The 20,493-nt window shown below is 61.9% G+C and overlaps 1 protein-coding gene across 1 annotated transcript; it reads left to right on the plus strand.

The window, feature by feature from the left end:
• The first annotated feature begins 6,754 nt into the window (after window positions 1-6,754).
• On the plus strand, window positions 6,755-19,706 carry SNTA1 (syntrophin alpha 1). The gene is made up of 8 exons (XM_086760903.1): window positions 6,755-7,178; window positions 9,460-9,645; window positions 16,650-16,848; window positions 16,942-17,149; window positions 17,218-17,348; window positions 18,081-18,277; window positions 18,359-18,546; window positions 18,819-19,706. The coding sequence occupies exons 1-8, from the start codon at window positions 6,893-6,895 to the stop codon at window positions 18,909-18,911; spliced, it is 1,488 nt and encodes a 495-aa protein (XP_086617029.1). The 5' UTR covers window positions 6,755-6,892; the 3' UTR covers window positions 18,912-19,706.
• Window positions 19,707-20,493: the final 787 nt, after the last annotated feature.

A 20,493-nucleotide genomic window follows, 5' to 3' on the forward strand; every position in this document is an offset into this window, starting at 1 on the left:
ACGGCTGGGGAATTGCTCGGGGTAGGATTTCGCCGGCCGAGGGGGTAAATTAAAACCTCTCTTTGGAAAGGAGCACAGGGCCGTGTCGGAGGTGAGCGAGGCTGGGTGGTGCTCAGGGTACCCTTCCCCGGGGGGACCACTGCTGCCGTCCCTGGGTCCCCTCTCATGCTGGGGGGCTCCTGCGGAGATGCCACGGGCTGGATGGGAGCCCGCAGCAGGGGCGATGCCCCCATCAAGGGGGTGATGCTCCCGATCCCCTTGCCGCAGCCCCTCTAGCCCCTGCAGAAGCCCCCCCCCGCCCAGGGCTTCTCCCCACCCTGGAGCGCAGATGGACCCCCCTGCTCAGCCTTCCCCTGGCCGTTTGGGTTCGAGCCGCTGGGTTTAGGGAGCCCTTCAAAGCGACATGGAGATGGGCCGTGTGTGTCCCACGGCTGGCGGCAGCCCAGGGCTGGGGGCTGTGGTGGGTCCCCTCGGTGTCCGGCAGCCTGGGAAGGACGAGGAATGCTCACCAACCCTGCCTGGCCCCTGAACCCCAGGAGCTGGGCCTTTTCCAGGTCCAACACCCTTCCCTGACTGTCAAAAAGACCTGGCAAAGCTCCCAGTGCTGATCCCTGGGGAACCCTGAGCCTTGAGGGACCGGGGCCAGGATTGAAGAGACTGCTGGGAAGGGGGAAATAGCAGCGGCCACCTATAAATGTGTACATCCTCCTAAAAACGAGCTCCATCTACTTGTCAGGCTGAAAAAAAAGAGCTTTGCACAGGGCAGTGGATAGGGCCCGCAGAAATGATGCCCACAAAGGGAAGGGGCCCCTCCTGCATCCCCCCCCAAGCTGCGAGGTGCTTGGGGGATGCGAGAAGAGCCTGGTCCCAGCTGCAGTGGGGTCCCAGTTGGGAATCGGGGATAGTGCTGGGCTCAGGGAGGGCAGGAGGCCAAGCCAGGGGAGTGTGTGTGCAGCCAGGGGGTAAAAATAGCTCTTGGTGTAGAGCAGGAGCATCCTGGCTGCCTGCCAAGCAGGGAGGGAGCAGGAGGTGCCTTCCAGGGCCTTGGGAAAGGAGTTTGGTAAGGAAGGGGAGGGTGGGTTTTGGGGTTGGACACCACCCCGAAAAAATCCAGGCAGGGGCTAGCCCAGAGCCCAGACTAACTGGGCACTGAGATGAGGGGAGAATCCCTTTCCAGTGCCCCCTTAGCCCAGAATTTTTTTAGGATGAGGGTGGTGAGGCACCAGACCAGGTTGAAGAAGCTGTGGTTGCACCATTGTTGGGGCACCAGCGAGTTGGGCGGGGCTTTGAGCAAGCTGGTCTGGTTGGAGATGTCCCTGCCCATGGCAGGGGATGGGACTGGGTGGTCTCTGAAGGTCCCTTCCAACCCAAACCACTGTGATAACCCACAGTCTGCGCAGGCAGTGGCAGGCGCGGGGGAAGTGTGTCCCCCGTCCCCCGTGGGTACTGGCCTGGGGCTCTGAGGCACAAAGCCGTGCCAGAGGGAGCAGCGTCCCCCATTTCTCTTGTTGGTGCCACCACTTCTGCAGGAGCCGCTGCTCCGCTTGCTCCTCAGGGCAGATGCTATTTGTGAGCTGAGTGCGGGGGTTCTCAGCTGGCTGCAAAGCACCGCCTGCGCTCCTCCGGGTCCCAGGAGGGGTTTGCCCTCCAGCAGCAGCACCGAGCCGGATGGGTGCGTTTGGGCAGAGGGTGCCCCAGCGCCCAGGGTGGGGGGCTCCGGCCACCCCCCCGCCCACGACAGGCCCCGGCTGGCTGCAGAGAGGCTCTTTGCTGGCATCTGCTGTCAGTTCGAAATCCTGCAGCTGCCTTTCGCCACGGAGCAACACCGAAACGCGGCCCAGAGCTGGTCCCCACCCACGCGTGGGAAGGAGAAGCGGTCCCTGGGAGGATGGGTCCCTCACCCGCCCGCAGTGTCGCGCGGGGACGTGGCCGCTGCAGGGAAGCTGAGCCCCTGGAGAAGGATGCGCTGAACTCAAACGCCTGATGCTGAAGGTGCCTTTCCAGCCAGACCGGGGGGAATATCCTTCTGGGCCCATCAACCGCCTTTTCCCGGGATACTGGGCTCTTCCCATCCCTCCTGCCCCTCTGCGCTGGGCTCGGGCCAGGCGGCTCTTCCTGCAGCATCCCTTGAGCCAGGGAATGAAATAACATCCACCGAGGTGTCCTCCTGCTCCAGACAACCTGGGTGTCGTCACGTTGATGGGCCATCGGGGAGGAACGATGGCAGCGGAACAAAGTGACATTTCTCGAAGCTGTTTGCTGCGTTAAAAAAAGGCCAGGGGAGCCGCGAAGGCCGGGACGCTGCCAGGTCCCTGGCATTTCCCACGGGCATCCCAGCACGATGGAGGAGCCAGGAGGGGATGGGGCTTTCAGGCCTCGGCTTTGCTGGAGCGTACCGGTATTTGGGTGGGCACGGAGGCAGCGGGAGGGGTGTGCAGGGGTCCCCGTCTGTGTGGCCACATCCAGAAGCCCTCGCCGTGCGTGGGACTTCATTTGCTGTGCTTCCCTCCAGTGCTGCCTGGAGGGAAGATGCTGTCCATGCCCATGGGAGAGGCCATGCCAGCAGACAACATCTCCAAGCCCCCGTGCATCTCCCGTGCAGCCGGGAGACACAGCAGCATCTCCTTGCAGGCCTGGTTTGAGCTAGGACCTGCCCGCCCTTGTCCCGTGACTCAGTTTCCCCACAAGTTCTGGCTCTGGTGCCAAGGATACCACAGCCACGCTGGCAGGGGACATACAGACTCATGGGTGGTACCTCCAGCGGTCTGTCCCACCAGCTCTGCGGTCCAAGGGATGCCTCTTCCCCCACGCCTGGCAGGGGCGAAACGGTATTTTCATTTGCAAGCTGCAAATTAACCAAAACGGGGTGCTTACCCCATTCCCCATGGAAGAGTGGGGTGAATCCCAGTGGGGTGAATCAGCCCAATCGAAACTGCAAACGTGACGGCAGATTTTACAATCTGCGATTCATACGCTGACTTTTATCATTAATTTACGTCCGGTAAATGACCCTGGGGGCTGACTGAAGTCCCTGCCACTTGGTCTTAACAGCATCCGAGAGCCAGAAGCTGCAGCAGACAGCGAATATCGGGCTTTAACGCCTGACAACTATAACCGTTCCCAAAGCTGTTTCAGCTCCTGGTGCTGCTTATTTCCACCCAGTCTCTTGTTCTTTGATAGAAACGATCCTGCCCTGAGAACATAAGATCCACCCGTGCGGTAGCAAAAGCATTTTCACACCATGAGAGCCCTGCTGATCATGACTTTCTTACAGGGATCTGGTAAGAGAAGAGTCCGGACTGAGAGAGAAGAAAATTTGCAGGGACTGATTATGTCCCAAAGCAAACAGAAAGTGCTCTCACGTTAAAGGACTCGGCGATTCCAGAGATTTTAAGGTCAGACAATGCCATTTCGCTGCATTTCCTGCATAACAAAGGATGGATCCATCAGTTAAATACATATTGCATATCTAAATCTATTAACGTCTATATTAAAACCTATATAAATAAAAATCTGTCTATATAATAAAATCTCCTTTATTTCCCTTTCCATCCCTTGCAGGGTTTTCACAGGGCTCAGTCCTGCAGGGCAGGGTGGATGCCGTGCCCCCCAGCCCCGAATTCCCAGGGGACACTGAGCAGAGCGGCATTTATCCGGTGCTGAGGGCTATGGGCTGTCAGAGCATCCCGAGCACCGCTGGCAGCCTGAGATGTTGGTACCTGGATCCCTGTGGTTCGGCAATGTTGTCCCAGGGACGGAACGTGAGCTCTTAAGATAATTTATTTTATTTCAGAAGGGATTAATTAATGCAAGTAAGGGAACATCTCATGGGCGCTCTATAAATAGGCTGGTGGGCTCTGACACACCTCCTGGCTATGCCAAGAAAGGAGTCTAATAATAGCTGAAGTTCACGGGGCTGGAGAGATTGTGAAGACAAAAAACACCAGGACGGGCTCAGCCCTGTGACGGCCACCAGCTGGGGAAGCACCAGCTGACCAGGTCACGAAGGGAAGGGCTCAGTGCATCCCCTGGGCAGGGCTGGAGTTGGGGCACTGGCAGCACCCCCTGACCCTGCACCGCACCCTCCCGTGTGCCTTGGCCCCTTCTCCTCCCACCGCTCCTGCTGCCAGGGAGAAATTCCCAGCTGGGCTTTTGTCACCGCTGCACGCCTGTTTCTGCGGGAAGTTTCTATTTCTGTGAGTCGCAATTTTTCAAGCAACTCCCCCCCCGCCTTCTTTCCCTTCAGCGGGAGCCCTGACAAACGCCACTGGCATGCCTGGAAGCTGTGACTCTCTCCCGCGTGCCAGCCCCGGCCAGGGCCTTTGTCCTCCACCCTTCCATCCCACAGTCCGTCCTGCAGCACCACGGCACGGGAATCACGCTCACGGTGGGTGAAATGGTGCCGGGACCACCCCATATGTTGGGGTCCCAGTGCTCACCGTGTGTCCTGGGACACGAAGGGTCCTAAGAAATGAAGGAGCCTGAGTGAAAACAGGCTCGAGAGCCTGGCCAAGGGAGCCAAGCCTGCAGGAAAGTCCCCAAAGCAGCAGCACCTCTACTTGAGGGGCACCAGGACCCCCAAGAGCATCCTGGAGTGCTCGACCTCCCGAGGCCACAACTCTCACCTGCCCCAGCTGCACGGAGGAACCAGCAAATGGTTTTTGAACTTCCAATTTGCACAGTCAGAAACCAACACCTGTGATACTCGCCTTGGGTCTCCATCCCACGTAAATAATGGATGCAATTGCCAAAGGAATATTAATTCCTGGAGAAGGGGAGAGCAGGCAGTCCCGCAGCCATACAGAAGCGGTGGCCATGGGGTGAGCTTTCTACCCTGACCCCAGTGGCTTTAGGAGTCCCCCAGCACGGCTGGGCCAATGGCTCTGTTGTATCTGCAGCCCCCGTAGCTCCAGGAGGGCAATTCCTCGTGTCCTGCATCCCACTTTCCCCACGCTCAGCGCCTGCGTGCTAATGAAGCCTGTCTGCTAATGAAGCTCATCTGCGTGGGGGTGCGGGGAGATCTGGTGGGGATGGGTTGCTGCAAACATCTCTGCAAACTCAGAGCTCCCTCAGCCCTGGGGCAGGGACTTGGGTGACTCAGGGGAAATAAATGATGCTTTTATTCAGGCAAATCCGCTGCTGGAACAGGAGCGGCACAGGGGCTGCGTGTGCGCCTGCGTGCCGGCCTCGCTGCGCGGGCGGGTGAGGCTGTTTCTCCGAGGGAGGTGAAGCCATGCCCTGGCTCTGGGGACCGCGGCATCTTCTTCATCCCAGCAGCGGGACAGGGAAAGGCAGGGCTTCTCCCTCTGCCTGGCATTGACTCCATCTGGGATGGCTTTCCTGCATCCAGGCCGTGCTCCTCAGCATCCGTGCTGCTGGGCACAGAGCTGAGAAATTAAATAAACGGAGCCAAACGGTGCTGTCCTGCCACGCTCAGAGCTGTATCCAGAGTTCCCACTGCCGCTTCAGGTGGGAATGCGGACTTAAATGCTGGAAATACCAAAAGCAGTGCTAGGAAGGAAAAAAAAAAACAGGACAAACTGCAAATTGCAGCTGCGTGGCTGGGAAGTCAAGTGAGTGTTCCCAGGGTGGGTGGCACAGGGAGAATGAGCCCTGACCCCACTCGAGGATGAAAGGACAGAATTCCCTTCTGCTGTGACACCAAGCGGCACGGGTGGCCGGAGCGGGGCACGGGTGGCCGGAGCGGGGCCCAGATGGCCCCGTGGGGTGCGCAGGGGATGGGATCATAGGGAAATACCTTTGGCTTGCTACAGCAAGCAAGATGGCAAGGAGTTGCTTAAGCCAAACCCCGGCCATTTTAGCGAAAAGAAAATCAGGAATATGTGAGCTGTCTGTTTTGTAAAGAAATAACCTTCAGGGTTTCCTCTGCTGCAACCTCAAGAAATTCCACAGCTGCTGCAGCGTGGGAGGGAGCCCGGGGAGCATTTTTCCCCTCTGCGCGTGGCCGACGCTCGGGGCTGGCGTCCCCTTCCCAGCCTGCCGTAAATGTTCCTGAATCCTTACAAATCCTTGTGTTGCGCAGAGGCTCGGGAAGCCCCATCCCGGAGGCCCTTGGAGCTGCCCAAAGCACGAGGAGCGCGAGGGGTGTGCGTGGGGGATGCACCAAGAGGTATTTTTGCTCCTAGAGGTATTTTCTACTCCTAATTGCTGCCTCTTGGCTGGAAAAAAAAAAAAAAAAAGAAAAAAAAGAAAAAAAAGAAAAAAAAGAAAAAAAAGAAAAAAAAGAAAAAAAAAGCTAGTCTGCCAGAGAAAACAAAATCTTGTTCCTGTTTTCAAGAAACGGGACAAGGAAGGGAAAAGCGACGCTGACTCCTCCAAACACACCCCCTCCCCTGTCCCGCCGCGGGCAGGAGGTCCCTGCCCAGGGGTCACCGCACCGAAACCGGCTACCGAGACCCTGCTCGGCCGGGCTCTGCGGGGCCCCCCGCCCCCAGCCCCTTCTAAGGAGCCAAAAGTGGTTTGGGAGGCCGGTGCATGGTGTAGGAGCCCCTCATTCATCCCCAGGAGCCCCGCAGGGTCCCGCTGGGCAGGGGTGCGGTGCGGTGCGGTGCGGGTGCTCCCCGAGCAGCCCGCCCGGCCCCGCAAGTTTACGCCACAGGCCCGCTGCTCCCGGGCAGGCGAGGGGGGGCTGCGCCTGCTCGGGGTGGGGTGGAGGGGGGCCGAGGGGCTGAGCCAGCCGCCCCCTGCCTGGCTCATGCAGCCCCGCACCGCCACCCCCGGCACGGCCAGGGCCACGCCAGGGAACCCATCCCGAGCCGGTGCGGGGAGCACGGGGGAGCCCACGGGGGATCCGGGTCCCGCCCCCCCGCCCGCCCCGTGTCCCAGCCCGGAGCGGGGAGCGGCCGGCGGGGCGGCGCGGCAGGCGCGGAAGATGGCGGCGGGCAGGCGCGCCCCGCGCAGCGGGCTGCTGGAGCTGCGCGGCCCCGGCGGGCAGTGGCTCCGCGTCCTCCTCAGCCTCACCGAGGACGCGCTGGGGGTGAGCCCGGCCGACAGCCCCGGTCCCGGCCCCGGTCAAGCTGCCGGTCCCGGCGAGGCCCCGGCGGCGCAGCTGAACGGCGGGGAGCCGGGCTCTGCCGTGCCCGAGGCGCTCGCCAACATCAGGCGCACGGTGCGGGTCGTCAAGCAGGACGTGGGGGGGCTCGGCATCAGCATCAAAGGTGAGGGCCGGGGGGTTGCGGGGGTCCCGGGGCGAGGGGGGACGGCAGCGGGACCTGTTGCTGCCGCTGGCTCCCGCACTGAGGGAGCGGGGCAGGGGCTCGGTCGGGGTCTTCGCACCCCGGGCGCTGCCCAAACCCAGCCCTGGTGCAGGACGGGGGCGGGGGACCCGTGGCAGTGACGGGACCAAAAGCGTCCCCAGCCCAGGGAAGGGACAACGCTTTGGGGTGCATCCCCTGCCCGCTGTGCCCTGGCCGGAGCGGGGATCCCCGCGGTTTGGAAGCTGGAGTGGGGCGCACAGGGGACCCAGTTACATGCAAGCTGCGCTTTCGCGGCCAAAGAGAGGGCTCTGCCGCCGCGTCCTTGTCCCCTCCGTGCTGGGAAATGCCGCTTTTACGCTGTGGGCAAAACGAAGGCAGCGATTGCAAAACCCTGGAGCCCTTGGAGATCTCCACGCGCGGAGAGCTGGGGCGTGAAACCAACGCTCGCAGGATTGGAGCCGTCCGCTGCCGGAGAGCCGAGCAGCGGGAAGCCTCTGTGTTACAATCCCTGTTTTCCCTCCCGAGCTGCCCCGCTCCTCGGTGACTCGCCCGAACTTCAGGCTGGAAACTTCTTGGAGCAGGGATGGCGTTTCTGCACTTTTCACGCCGCTCCGAGCGTGTTGGAAACGGCGTGAAAGGAGGATTAAACGGGCAGCAAAGGGCCGTCGCGGTGCGTGGGCGAGAGGGATCGCGGCTCCGTGTGCGGGCAGGGCAGGCAGCGGGATCGGCAGCCCCGGCGAGGCTCGCGCCTCCTGACGTGGCTTCTCCTGCCAACGCCGAGGGGCCGAGGCCGCAGCCTCCGGCTCCCTCTGGGAGCGGGGAGCTTTTGCCATGTGGATGTCCGGGTGCTGGCACTGCATGGAAGCAGTGCCGCTGGCTGTGTCGGCGGGGTGCCTGAGCCTGCCAGTCCTTCCTTTCGGGAAGCACAAAACCCCCTTCGTAACAAGCCCTTGGTTGCCAAGTTATTGCTAGCTCTGCGGCTCTCCCAGAAAAGAAGAAACGTCACTTGGTTCAGTTAAAACTTTATGTTTGCAGTGACGTGTGTGGAAACCAAGTAGTCGCTATCCAAACTGGGAGGTATCGCTGTTCTGGGCTGTGGGCAGCCCTGCTGGTGCCGCCGCCGCTGCTCCTCACCCGGGCCGCCATTGCTTCCAACGTGCCAACCACATTTCGCCCGGGAAGGCTTCACCTCAAGCCCGGGGTGCGGGTGAGGTGTCCTGCCTTGGGACGTGGCGAGCGGACGGGTGCCGTAGCGGCTGGGCTGGCCTTCCCCTGGCTGGCAGAGCCGAGCTGGCGGAGGCTCCCGGCCCTGGCAGGGGTTCTGGGGACGGGCAGCCCGGGCCAGGAGCCGTGGCTGTAAGGACGGGCTCAGCAGCTCGGAGCAGCCCCCGCGGGGGCCTCTGACAGCTGATAACCGGAGCCCTCCGAGGGGCTTGGCAGGCGTCTGAGCGAGGAAATGCCTGTGGCACTGGCTGGGAGCAGCCCCGGAGCTGACGCTGACAACAGGCTGGGATGAGAGATCATCTCTTGGAGGCTCCTCGGGACGCGCCGTCCTGGGGCGCGGGGCACGTGGCCGATCCCGGCTGCTCCTGCCCAGGCTGGGGCTCGGCGGTGGCTGCTGCACCCCTCGCCCTGGCACGCAGGCAGCAACGCCACTTGGATCTCCCTGAGGGTTCGAAAGTTAACGTGCAAATCGATCTCCTCGAGCTGCCGGGAGGTTTGAATGGCATCCTTTAGGCTGGGGAACGGGGAGCAGCAGGTAAATAGGGCCACTGTGCGGAGAGGAGCGAACAGCCGGATTGGTTCGCTTCTCTCTTGCCTCTCCAAAAACATTCAGCTGTCTTATCTGTTCAGATCGTGAAGTCCTTGGAGCAGGGATGGTCGCTCAGCACACACGATTAATAATGCAAATAAAGATGTGCTTTCCTGCCAACATGGATGGGGAGGTGGCCAGGGGATATGTTTGCTCTGTGAGGAAATCTGCGAGCGCTCAGAGCGGTTTTGGAGCAGTCGTCTTCGTCTGCTGTAAAGCCTCGTGGTATTTTGGCTGCCGTGGTTGTTACGAGCGCGCTGTGGGCATCCGAGGAAATGGGGCAGAGGGATGTCCCGGCACGGCATGGCCGAGCACCGGGAGAAGGGCTCAGCCTCGCTGCGGCCGGCTGGTACCCGAGCATCCTCCTCCCCACCCGCTCCTCCGTGTGCTCCAACAGCCATAAACGCTTCGTTTCTTTTCTATTTCAAGGTGGCCGAGAGAATAAAATGCCCATCCTGATCTCCAAGATATTTAAGGGGCTGGCAGCGGATCAGACGGAGGCGCTGTACGTGGGGGACGCCATCCTCTCCGTCAACGGGACCGACCTGTCCGAGGCGACACACGATGAGGCGGTGCAGGCGCTGAAGAAGACGGGCAAGGAGGTGGTCTTGGAAGGTAGGAGAGGAGGGTGTGAGGGGGGACGAGGGTCCTCCTGCTTCTGGGGGGCTGATCCCCATTTTTCCCAGCGATGTGCTGGGAGCATGGGGGTGGCACATCATCTCCATACGCATTTGCATCCTCTTTCAAATGGAAAACAACACGTGCAGATGGATTTTGTCAGCTCATCCGGAGAGCTGGAGGTAACTGCTGGGATCTCCCTCCAGAGAGGGAGAGATGTGTACTGCTGCCCCACGCTCAGCGGCTCCGTCTCCTCGCTGGGCACGCAGCGATGGGAGGCGTGGGGTGGGTTTACGGGATTTGCGACTCTTCTGTTCTGCGGTGTCACCCTGGGGTCTGCGGTTCCTGGGCCATGGAAAACTTTCTGCTTTTCCTGTGATTTTCAGTGAAACCCGCATCCTCGGCTAGAGCGGGGCTGCGTGGCTCTGCAGAGTACACCAGCCGGGAGGGGGTACAGCGGCACCCAGCTCCTTGCTGGGCACCTTGCTGGGGTGGGTTTTGGGCAGGCAGGGCCAGCGTGGGAGCGCAGCCACAGGAGCTGCCTCCCCGGAGGGGTCTCCCCCAAATCTGGCAGCTGAGGCTACAGATACCACAGGGATCGCAGCTCTCGCCGTCCCACCGGAGACTGAAGCCGGTTCCCTGGGAGTGGGCTCCCTCTTGGTACTGGGTGGCCGGTGCCTGGTGTCTCCCAGCCCTGTGGGGGCGGGCAGGCTGCGTGACCCCCCCGAACCCCGCTTGGGGAGTGGGTGAGGGCTGGTGGGCTGGGATTGTGGGAGGAGGGGCTCCTCTTTTCTCCCATTACACCTCACATCGTGTCTGTTCGCGCTCACCCACCCTCTGCCAGCTTGGCCTGGCTGGGGTGAGCACCCAGGGTCTGTCCCCCAGGATGGGACCCTTCCCCTCCCTTCCCCTCCCCGCTGACCTTAAGGCGCCCCCCCAGTAACCAGGAGGGTCTTGGCACCAGTGACCCTTCCTGGTGCGGCTGCAGAGCTGCAGATCCCAGAGGGAGGTTTTATTTGGGAGCAGCGCCCTGGGCCCTGCCTGGACAAAGAAGAGCTCTGTGTCTTCTGCTGCCAGCGGCCGCGGTGGCTCTCGCTTTCCTGCGCCTTCCCCAGATTGTCTCTGCTCCAGATTTTCATTTTTAGCTTCGCTCAGCCCTTTCTGCTGTGGGTTCCTCCTCTCCTGGGAGCCGCAGGACCACGGTTCAGCCAGAGGAATGTGCTGCTCTGCACAGCTGCTGGGAGCAGATAGGGTTGGTGGTGGGGCTGGTTTTTTTTCTTTTGACCAAAGAGAAACACAAGAGCCTCTTTCTCTGGGAGTCTGCAAAATTCCTCCTGTAGCTGCTGTTCCCGGACCACCCTCTCTCTATTATTTTCTTTTCATCCTTTACTTTGGCGTGGGTTTCCTTGCTGCTAGAGGTCCCGCAGGAGGGGGAGAGGAGCTGCCCTTTCTGTAGAGAACAGCTTCTCTCCCTGGACCTCCTCCTCCTCCATCCCCCGGCGAGCCGGGCGCTGCCGGGTTGCCCTCCCAGGAGGCAGCTTTGCTGTAGCTCAGGTGTGACCCGTTGGGCTTCTTAATTAAAACTCCCAGCAGGTGCCCTTGGGAGGAGAGCGGTGCCGGGCTGGCTCCCACCACGGCATGCTGGTGTGATGAGTTTGTGGCTGATGCCGTTGGGCTCTCGTGGCGTAGTGTTGCTCAGGGGTGTTGCAGGCAACAGCTGGAGGGCTTGTCTGCTTGTCCGACTATGGACATCGGGTGCACACATGGTGCATCTCCCTCTCTTCCCCGTTTTGGGTTTGCGGGTGCGGTACAGCCCTGCCCGTGGAGGGTGGCGGGGCTGGCGCTGCGGCGTGGTCCCTCTCGGGCTGGCGCTGCCCTGCGGAGGTGATGGCCCTGTCTTGATGTTGGGTGTCCCCTGCCTTGTACCCGTCCCCTGCCTTGTACCCACCACCCCAATGGCTCTCTGGCAGCTGGACGGGCGAGCACCCTGCCCTGGGGAGGGGTGGGGGGGCTGAGGGCCAGAGAGTGGCCTTGAAGAGCTTGGAGGGTGGCAAGGAGGGGGCTTCCCTGCTCCCTTCTCCCATGTGGGCTCGCTCCAGGGCTCGGTGACAAGCGACGCAATGGCCTTGACATCAAGCAGGCGCTTTCCGTCCCCGTGCGCTGTGGGGGGGGACTCTGACTTCCCTCACAGTCACTGTGTCCGTGGGTCAGGATGGTTTGGGGGTGCGACTCCGAAATGGCAGAGCTGGGAGGCGACACATGTTTTAATCCAAATATCAGCAGCGATCTCCAGATCTCGCCTCGGGCTGCTCCGCTTGGCTTCTGGCTCCCGGGCCTCGCTGCTGGCCGGGCCTGAGGACACGCAGATACCTTTCGGCGTGTCCTGCCAGGATTTTTTTTTTGGGATGTGTCCAACTGCTCTCTTGATATTTGCAAGAGGAGTTTGACTGTATTTATATTGCGTTGTTATTTTCAGGAGAGTTGCTCTCCCTTATCTTCTTTTTCCCTGGATTTTTCTTCTTTTTTTTTCTGCACTGCTTGGTGTCCAGAAACTTCTCCACGGCAGGGGAAAGGCTGATAAACATCCTTCCCGCTGCCCTGGGAACGGCTTTGGTGCCAGGAGTGGTTTTCCCAGCGGGGTCCCTGTGCCATATTGGCATGGGGAGAGAACGGGGAGCAGTGGGGAGGAGGAGCTGGGGCAGTCACCGGCATCTCGGGGCTGTCACAGCTTTCTGGGACTCGCTCGGCCAAGTCACAACTTGGAAGCTTGAGATTTAGGAAAGCTAAGGGGTGCCGGGAGAGCGGAGCGCTGGGGATGCCCGGGCTCGACGGGCTGATTGCCCTGACCGTGCGAAGCCCAGGAGGTCGCAGAGGGTGGAGATGTGCGTGGTGTGAAAGGTAAAATACCCAGAACATGTGGGTGACCCTGGGGTAAATAACACCCCGTGCAGAGCAGGAGGGGGTTTCGAGCCGAGGTGGGTGGTGGCAGCCAGGATTTGTGCGGTTCCCTGTCACTGCCGCCCTTTGTGGCTCAGATGGGCTTCGGCAGAGGAAGCCCTGAGGTGCCCCCAGCCCTTGGTGGGACCCTGCAGTGAATGTCCCAGACCTCGGGGTCTGAGCTGCTGGGCTTTGGCTGTGGCAACGCTCTGTGCGCTCTCACGGTTTAAATGTGGAGGCTTTGGACCTGCCCTGGGATGATGCAGAGGGACAGTGAGGGTCCTCATCCTCCTACCTCCTCCACACCTCGCTGCCCTGAAGCTGTGCTTTCCCTGAGGGATTTTCTGAGGACGTTTCTCCTCCCGTGGAAAGATGGAGAGTTGTCCCATGGTCTCCTTTGGGATCACTCAGCCCATGGCTCGCTGCTGGCCGTGCAGCGCAGGCGAATATTTAGGAAAGAGCTGGGACATGGCATTTGGCACTGAGGGCTGGGACAAGGTCCTGGGGCAGGAGGGATGGCGGTGGCACTCCTGCCCTGCAGCATCCCATGGTGTCTTCCTCCCTGCAGTGGAAGGGTTTGACATGAAGCAGTTAGGACCAGCAGCTGCTGCCTTCTTCGTGCTCGGCTCTGAGGGCAGGGGACAGTCCCTGGGTGGGATGCTGGCCAGGGCGACTGGCAGCCCACTGAGTGTTTTGGAAGCGAGTCACAGCGTTGCCTTGGAGTGTAGAGGCTGTTTTGAGGTGTCTCTCTGGGATGTGGCTTTGCTGACCTGCCCAATTTCACACGTTAACTTTGCATCGTTAGTCCCGAGGCAGAGAGAGACCAGCTGGAGATGGGCTTAGCATCCCCTCAGGGCCAGCGCTAGATCTCCAGGACCTCTCTGGAATCATAGAATCATAGAATGGTTAGGGTTGGAAGGGACCTTCAAAGCCCACCCAGTCCAACCCCCCTGCAAGGAGCAGGGACATCTCCAACCAGATCAGGTTGCTCAGAGCCCCGTCCAGCCTGGCCTTGAACGTTTCCAGGGATGGGGCATCCACCACCTCTCTGGGCAACCTGGGCCAGTGTTCTACAACTTGTATTGTAAAAAATTTTTTCCTAATTTCCAATCTAAATCTACCTCCCTTTATTTTAAACCCATCACCCCTCGTTCTGTCACACCAGGCCCTGCTGAAGAGTCTCTCCCCACCTTTCCTGCAGCCCCCTTTAGGCACTGGGAGGCCGCTCTCAGGTCTCCCCAGAGCCTCCTCTTCTCCAGGCTGAACAGCCCCAGCTCTCCCAGCCTGGCCTCATAAGAGAGGTGCTCCAGCCCTCTGATCGTCTTCGTGGCCTTCTCTGGACCTTCTCCAACTGGTCCACGTCCTTCTTGTGTTGGGGGTGCCAGAACTGGACGCAGTGCTGCAGGTGGGGTCTCACCAGGGCAGAGTAGAGGGGGAAAAACCTCCTGATGCCACAGCCACCCGTATGGTTGGACTTTTTTGTCTCACAGCACTGTACGGATGCTGCTGGAATGCTCTCGGGGGTTGAGGGGGGAAACAGTGGGACCCATCCCACCCCTGACTGGTAGCACGGGCTTAAACCCCCCCGCCGTGGATCTCTGTCCCCGTGGCTGCGGCTGCTTTCCTGGCTGGAGGAAGGTTTGTGGCTCCTCGGCAGAGCCCTCTGGAACTCAAAACCTAAATAAAAAAATAAAGCGTTATTGAGTGCAAAACCCCGAGAGGTCCTATGTGTCCCCTCTCCTCCATGCCGGAGAAGCTCAGCGGGCCAGGCTGTCTCCTCGGGGGAGCAGAGAGCCGACGTGGCTTTGGGGACCGCGCGCGTTCGCCCAGCAGCTGCCGAGGGGGCTCTTTGCCTGCTGGAGGTGGGGTGGTTTTTGGAGGGGTGCTGGTTAACGAGAAGGGGGCAGCCAGGCCAGGAGCCCCGGCACTGCAAGGTGTTAGTTACAAAACTACCGAAACGCCAGTGCAGTAATTACAGTTGCCAGTAGCAGAGATGATGCGTAATACAGTCCGAGTTGTTTGCTTTAATGACATGGGTGTAATTAATTAAGCTGTTCGATACCAGGTGATTCCGTTGCAGCAGAGGGACTGGCAGAAGTGGCCAATCCACTGTTAAGCCCGTGCTGGGAAAAATCCATGGCTTTTTTTGCTTGGCAGGGACGGGCAGGGGTGCAGCGGCCGCCGCTGCAGAGCAGGCTGGGGATGGCACTGTCACCCTGTGTGTCACGCTGTGCCGCGTGTCTCTGAAAGGCAGCTTGGCACTGTCGTGGGAGGAAACAGCAGCTCCCACGGGCCGGAGCACCGCAGTCCCCATCGCATCCTGGCTCCCTGCGCCGGCTCGGGATCCCCCCGTGCTGCGGAATCCCATCGGTGCCTCCTCACCAGCCTTAAATCCTCCTGAAGCCGCGTGCCGGCGAGGCGCACGCTGGCCGTTGCCTGATTCCCTGCGCCCTGTCCTGGGCCGGACACGGCTCCTCTGCTCTGTGGGGACGTGACCCCGCCATGGCACAGCTAATGCCGCTGACGTCCTCCGCGTGCCGGGGGAGCCGCGGGCTGGCGCGGGGACACCGCTCGGGTTTCAGCAGCTGAATGATATCTTTCTGAACTCCTATTAGTTCCCAGGCACGGGGATAATGGCCTGTCCCCGCTGCCAAGATTAACGACTCGGGCTACAGTCCAGCCCGGCTCGCATGCCCGCGGGGACGCGGTGGCTATTTATAATGGGCACGAGGCTGGTGGCCCCGCGCCGCCTCCCTGGCCCTGCCCGTCGTGCGGGGTAACCGGGCCCACGCGCTGCAGCGGCGTCGCAGCCGTTTATAGCTGGGTCCTGCTGGGGCTGGGCGGAGCGGGGCGCCCCACAGGGCTCTGCCTCCCCGTGTGCCCCGCCACCGCTCCGCTGCGGGATTTCGGGATTCGGAGGTTTCGGGGAGCTGGCGGGGATAGGGGCGAAGGGGAGGATGGGTGGTGGTGGGCAGGGGAAGGATGGGGATGGTAGGCTCTGCTCTCAGACTCTCTCCTGGTGGGAAAAGGGCTTTTTTTCGGGCACAAAGTCAGGCTGCCGTGGCTTTGCAGCAACAATGGAGCGCGTCCACCTACAAGAGTTGGCTGCAAAGCCAAGCTCCTGTACCCCTCCTGCCACCCATGTCGCTGACCTGGACCTGGAGCGAAAGCAGCAGTCACGGCTGGGGACGCGGCAGCAGTGTCTGTTCCAAAGCCCTTTCCCCAAGGGAAGTCCTCCCTCAGAGCCACCAGCCTGTCCCATGCTGCTCCCAGTGCAGGACCACGACTGGTTCCACTGGGCGTGCGGGGCGTCCTCCCCTGCTCAGTCGAAGCTTTTTGGCTGGTGCTGCTGACCTCATTTTCAGGATATAGCTACGGGCCCCATCAATTTGTGGTGACTTTCATCTCCCCCTTTCCCTAAACCTCAGGAGCCAGCTCTGTCCCAGCACGGCTTGGAGGGCGCCGGCTCCGGCGCCGGACTCGCTGGGGACCGAGAGCTGGTTTCTTGTCCCTGGTTTATAACTCACGGGGCAGGGCCGTGCGAGCTGCGAGCGCGCGGTTCCAGGCTTTTCCTGGGGCCGAGCCATGGTATTTGAGAGCTGTTGTTCCCAGTTGGCAGTGGGACCGGCTGTACCGGCACAGTTTGGACTGTGTAATTTTGGCCTGGGACTCCTGCCCGTTCCCCGCCCCCTGCCTCTGTGTGCCGCCCCAGGGACCTGATCAGACTCGGATCTGGGAACTGATCTGGGATAAAGGAAAGAAAAAAAGAGGGGAATGGCCATTTCTGCCCCTCCTGGGGGGCTCCTCGGGCTGGGATGGTGGGGCAGAGGCACTGGGAGGATCCTAGGTGCCATGTCACCCTCTGGTACCACCTCGCCCACCAGCGCCGTCCCCTCCCCACACCCACTGCAGCACCCGTGGGTGACAGCACCGGGGAGATATCAAAGGAGGTACCAGCTCCGGTGCAGGGAGGGTGCAGGGGGTTTTGAGGGGGGGCAGATGATGGCGGGATGAGGCTGCGTGGCCCGTGCCGTGCCCTCAGCCGGATGTTGCCTCTCTTCCAGTGAAGTACATGAAGGAGATCTCCCCCTACTTCAAGAACTCCTCCGCGGGGGCGACGGTCAGCTGGGACCCCTCGCCCTCCGCCCTGCAGAAGCGGTCGTCCCCCCTCCTACCGCCTCGGGAGCTCCGGGAGGGCAGGACTGTGCCTCTGAAGATGTGCTACGTGTCCCGCAAGTGCCTCCCCGCCGACCCGGAGCACAGGTCAGGGTGTGGGGCCGGGGAGTGGCGATGCCACCGTGGTGCCCCCGGGGTGCTGAGGGCCGGCGGGGACCCAGCGGGGCCGTGTCCCTGCAGGTATCTGGAGGTGTGCTCGGCGGACGGGCGCGTTGCCCTTTTCCTGCGGGCCAAGGACGAGGCCACAGCGCAGTCGTGGCTCAGCGCCATCCAGGCCAACGCGAGCACGCTGCTGCCGCGGGTGAAGGAGGAGCTGCGGGCCCAGCTGGCGGGAGCTGGCACGGTGGCCGGACGGGAGGTCAAGCACGTGGGCTGGCTGACTGAGCAGGTACCCCCATGCCCGCTGCTGCCCCTCGCCACCGCGCTGCCGCTGGCCCTGACCCCCTCCCCTTGCAGCTGCCCAGCGCCGGCACCAGGAACCTCTTGGCCGTCCTGACCGAGAAGGAGCTGCTGCTGTACGGCAGCCTGCCGCAGAGCCGCGACGCCCTGGGCAAGCCCACGCACAGCTACCCGCTCATCGCCACCAGGTACGGGCCACCGGCCCAGCCCTTCCTGCCCTGCACGGGGGACAGGGTGGTGGCATGGGCTGGGGGCCAGGGCAGAGCCCCAGGGTGGTGGCAGGGGCTGGGACTCAGGGAAAAGCCCCAGGGGTGGTGGTAGAGCCTCAGCGTGGTGACAGAGCCCCAGGGTGGTGGCAGGGGCCAGGGGGTTCAGGACAGGGACTGGGTGTCAGGGCAGATCCCTAGGGGTGGTGGCAGCGTCCCAGGAGTGGTGGTGGAAACCCCAGGGTGGTGGCAGTGTCCAGGGGTCCGAGCAAGGACTGGGAGTGAGGACAGAGCCCCAGGGATGATGGCAGAGTCCCCGGCTGGTGGCAGAGGCTTTTGGGATGATGACAGTGCCCAGGGGTGGTGGGAAGGGCCAGGGGGGTCAGGGCAGGGGCTGGGGGTCAGGGCAGGGGCTGGGGGTCAGGGCAGCAGCCCAGGGCGGTGGCAGGGCCGGGGGGCGGTGGCAGTGCCCGGGGGCGGTGGCAGGACCCTGGGACGGTGGCAGAGCAGTGGGGCGGTGGCAGGGCCGGGGGGCGGTGGCGCCTCCGGGGGGTCCGGTCGCGGACGGTTCTGAGGGCGCATCCGCGGGGCTGTAGCGCCCCCTGCCGGCCGCGCCGCGCAGCCATCCCCGCGGAGCCCGGTGCGGTGCTGAGCGCGGTGCGGAGCGGTGCTGAGCGCGGTGCGGAGCGGTGCTGAGGCGGGCCGGTGCCGTAGGCTGGTGCATTCGGGGCCGGCCAAGGGCACGGCGCTGTACGAGGCGGAGCTGTCGTTCGCGCTGCGCGCCGGCAGCCGGCTGGGCGTGCAGAGCCACCTCTTCAGCCTGGAGACCCCCCGCGACCTGGCGCTCTGGACACGGCTGCTGGTGGATGGCACCCACGGAGCCGCCGAGCTGGCCCAGGAGGTCTCCACAGGTCAGTGGGGAACCGGGGGGAGGCCAGGTGGTGGGGCTGGTGGCCGTTGTCTCACCCCTGTCCCCTCATCCCCATCCCCAGCCTGCACGTGGAAGGGGCAGGATTGCACCCTGTCCATCCACATCGACAAGGGCTTCACCATCTCCACCGCCGAGCCCGGGCTCAGCAGGACCATCCTGCTCCAGCAGCCCTTCGAGAAGCTGCAGATGTCCTCCGATGACGGCACCAAGATGCTCTACCTGGACTTTGGTGGCCCGGAGGGAGAGATTGTGAGTTGGCTTTATCCTCGCCACCCCAGCACCCACGCTCCTGCCCGCCCTGGGGGGCGAGGGGGAGCAGAGCACCCACCCTGCCTGGCACCTGGGGGTGAGGGCTTATCCACCCACCCACAGCCGCACGCAGCCCCTGCGGTGCACAGGAAGGCTGTGGTGGGGTTTGGGGGGCTCTGGGTGGTCCCTGCCCTCCCCACCACAAGCAGAAAGCTGGCTGCTCCAGAACCTGCCCTCTCTGTTGCGAACATCCCTCCGTTCCTTTCTTGCAGCAATTGGATCTTCACTCCTGCCCCAAAACCATCGTCTTCATCATCCACTCCTTCCTCTCGGCCAAGGTGACCCGGCTGGGGCTGCTGGCTTGAAGAGGGAGCGGAGCGCGGGGCAGGGTGGCCACAGCCCCCGGCCGATCTATGCACCTTCCTCCCGGCCAAACCCAACCTCAAGCCATCCCAAGGAGACCGGATCCCCCGCAGGGTCACGCCACCCTCGCCGAGGAAAAGCAACCTTCCAGCTGGGAAAAACAACTCCCAGGGTGTTTGGGGGCAGCGGTGGGGTGAAAGCCCTCTTGGATGGCATCACAGGGATTTCTCTGGTCCCTTCTTCCCCTCCTTCCTCCCACTCCGATCTCAGCGGTGGCTGGAGGAGCCTGGTCGGAGCCCGCCGCCAGCGGCTGCACGGTCGTCACCCCAGTGCCTTGCGAGATGCTATTTTCTGTACAAAGAACCCGTTTGTATTGATGTTTTATATTTATATCGCCCCGTTAAAAATGCTGACCCAGCAGCTCTCACCCGCCTGCCTCGGACCCCTGGAGAGTCCCCAGCTCCTGCAGCACAAGGACGTGCGGCTGTCCCCCACACACAACCGGAGGGCTGGAGACTGGCGCTGGCTCCGTAGCGCTTGAGAGACGGGAACTGCGGATCAGCTGTTTGCCAAATTTTTCCATGTTGTACTGAATGATAGGAACCACTTTTCTGTGTCGGAGTTGGACGGTTCGTTTTGTTTTGCCGACTCCTGGGTCACTTTATTTCTCGGTTTAGGGGGGAGGGTTGTCAGGTGGCTGCTGGGAAACAACTTTTAGGAACCAAAAGACTCTGCACGGAAATGCCTTTTTATGAGGGGTTAAATAAACATTGCAGATCACGACCAGCAGAAGCCAAGATCTGTCTCCTAGTTTCACTTGGAGAACTAGAAAAGCTGTAGGTGGGCTGTGCGACGTTGCTGTGATGTGTGATGCTGGAGCTGTTGGTCTGGGGGGACTGGGGATGCCCAGAAATGGCCAAGTTCCCCGAGAAAACCTCACCGGAGCTGACGGCTCTCCAGTGACGGAGCCTGTCCTCGCAGACGCCCAGCGCGAAGCACAAGGCCCGTGTGCGGGCATCGGCCCTTGAGGGGTCTCCGGGAGCTTGGCCAGAGCTGTTGGCCACCCAACGGTCTCCTTGCCTCCTCGGGGAACCGTGCGCCGGTGCCGGGAGCCGTTGGCGTGGTTTAGTGAGAAGTGTGATTTGCCAGAGCGTTTTCTAGCCGGGGAGAAGGCTGACGCTCAGGCTGCGGGCTGAATAACAGCAGCTAATTAGCTGCAAAATAATGTAATTTTCCACTGGTAAGTCATGCATCCATCCCTGGCACGGCGCTGGTGAGAGCGGTGGGGTGCATCAGCAGCGTTGCGGGCCAGGCTGCAGCGGATGTTCCTTCGGAAGCTCATTTGAGAGCAGGAATCCCGTTTCCTCGGACGGGCTCTGGGGGTGACGTGCTGCTCCGTGGGCGTGTGGTGAGGAGAGGCGGCAGTTGCGGGTGAGGAGGCTGCGAGCTGCAGGGTTTCTGCTCTGGTGAGGGCAAATCTCAGCGCACCACTGGGAAATTAATGGTTTGCCTAATGAAGATGAGCCAGTCCCTGGCAGACGAGGGTGGGCACGCTTACGAGGGCTGGGGGGAGGCTGCCCCTGC

This window comes from Chlamydotis macqueenii, chromosome 16 (genome assembly GCF_036417535.1).
Source record: "Chlamydotis macqueenii isolate bChlMac1 chromosome 16, bChlMac1.mat, whole genome shotgun sequence".
Classification (NCBI taxonomy): Eukaryota; Metazoa; Chordata; class Aves; order Otidiformes; family Otididae; genus Chlamydotis; species Chlamydotis macqueenii.

Bases quoted from the DNA above. Each gene is read 5' to 3' on its own strand.
- SNTA1 (XM_086760903.1), top strand. From the start codon at position 6,893: ATGGCGGCGGGCAGGCGCGCCCCGCGCAGCGGGCTGCTGGAGCTGCGC. The intron at 17,150-17,217 runs GTACCCCCATGC...CTCCCCTTGCAG, and splicing joins TGGGCTGGCTGACTGAGCAG to CTGCCCAGCGCCGGCACCAG. The intron at 17,349-18,080 runs GTACGGGCCACC...CCGGTGCCGTAG, and splicing joins TACCCGCTCATCGCCACCAG to GCTGGTGCATTCGGGGCCGG.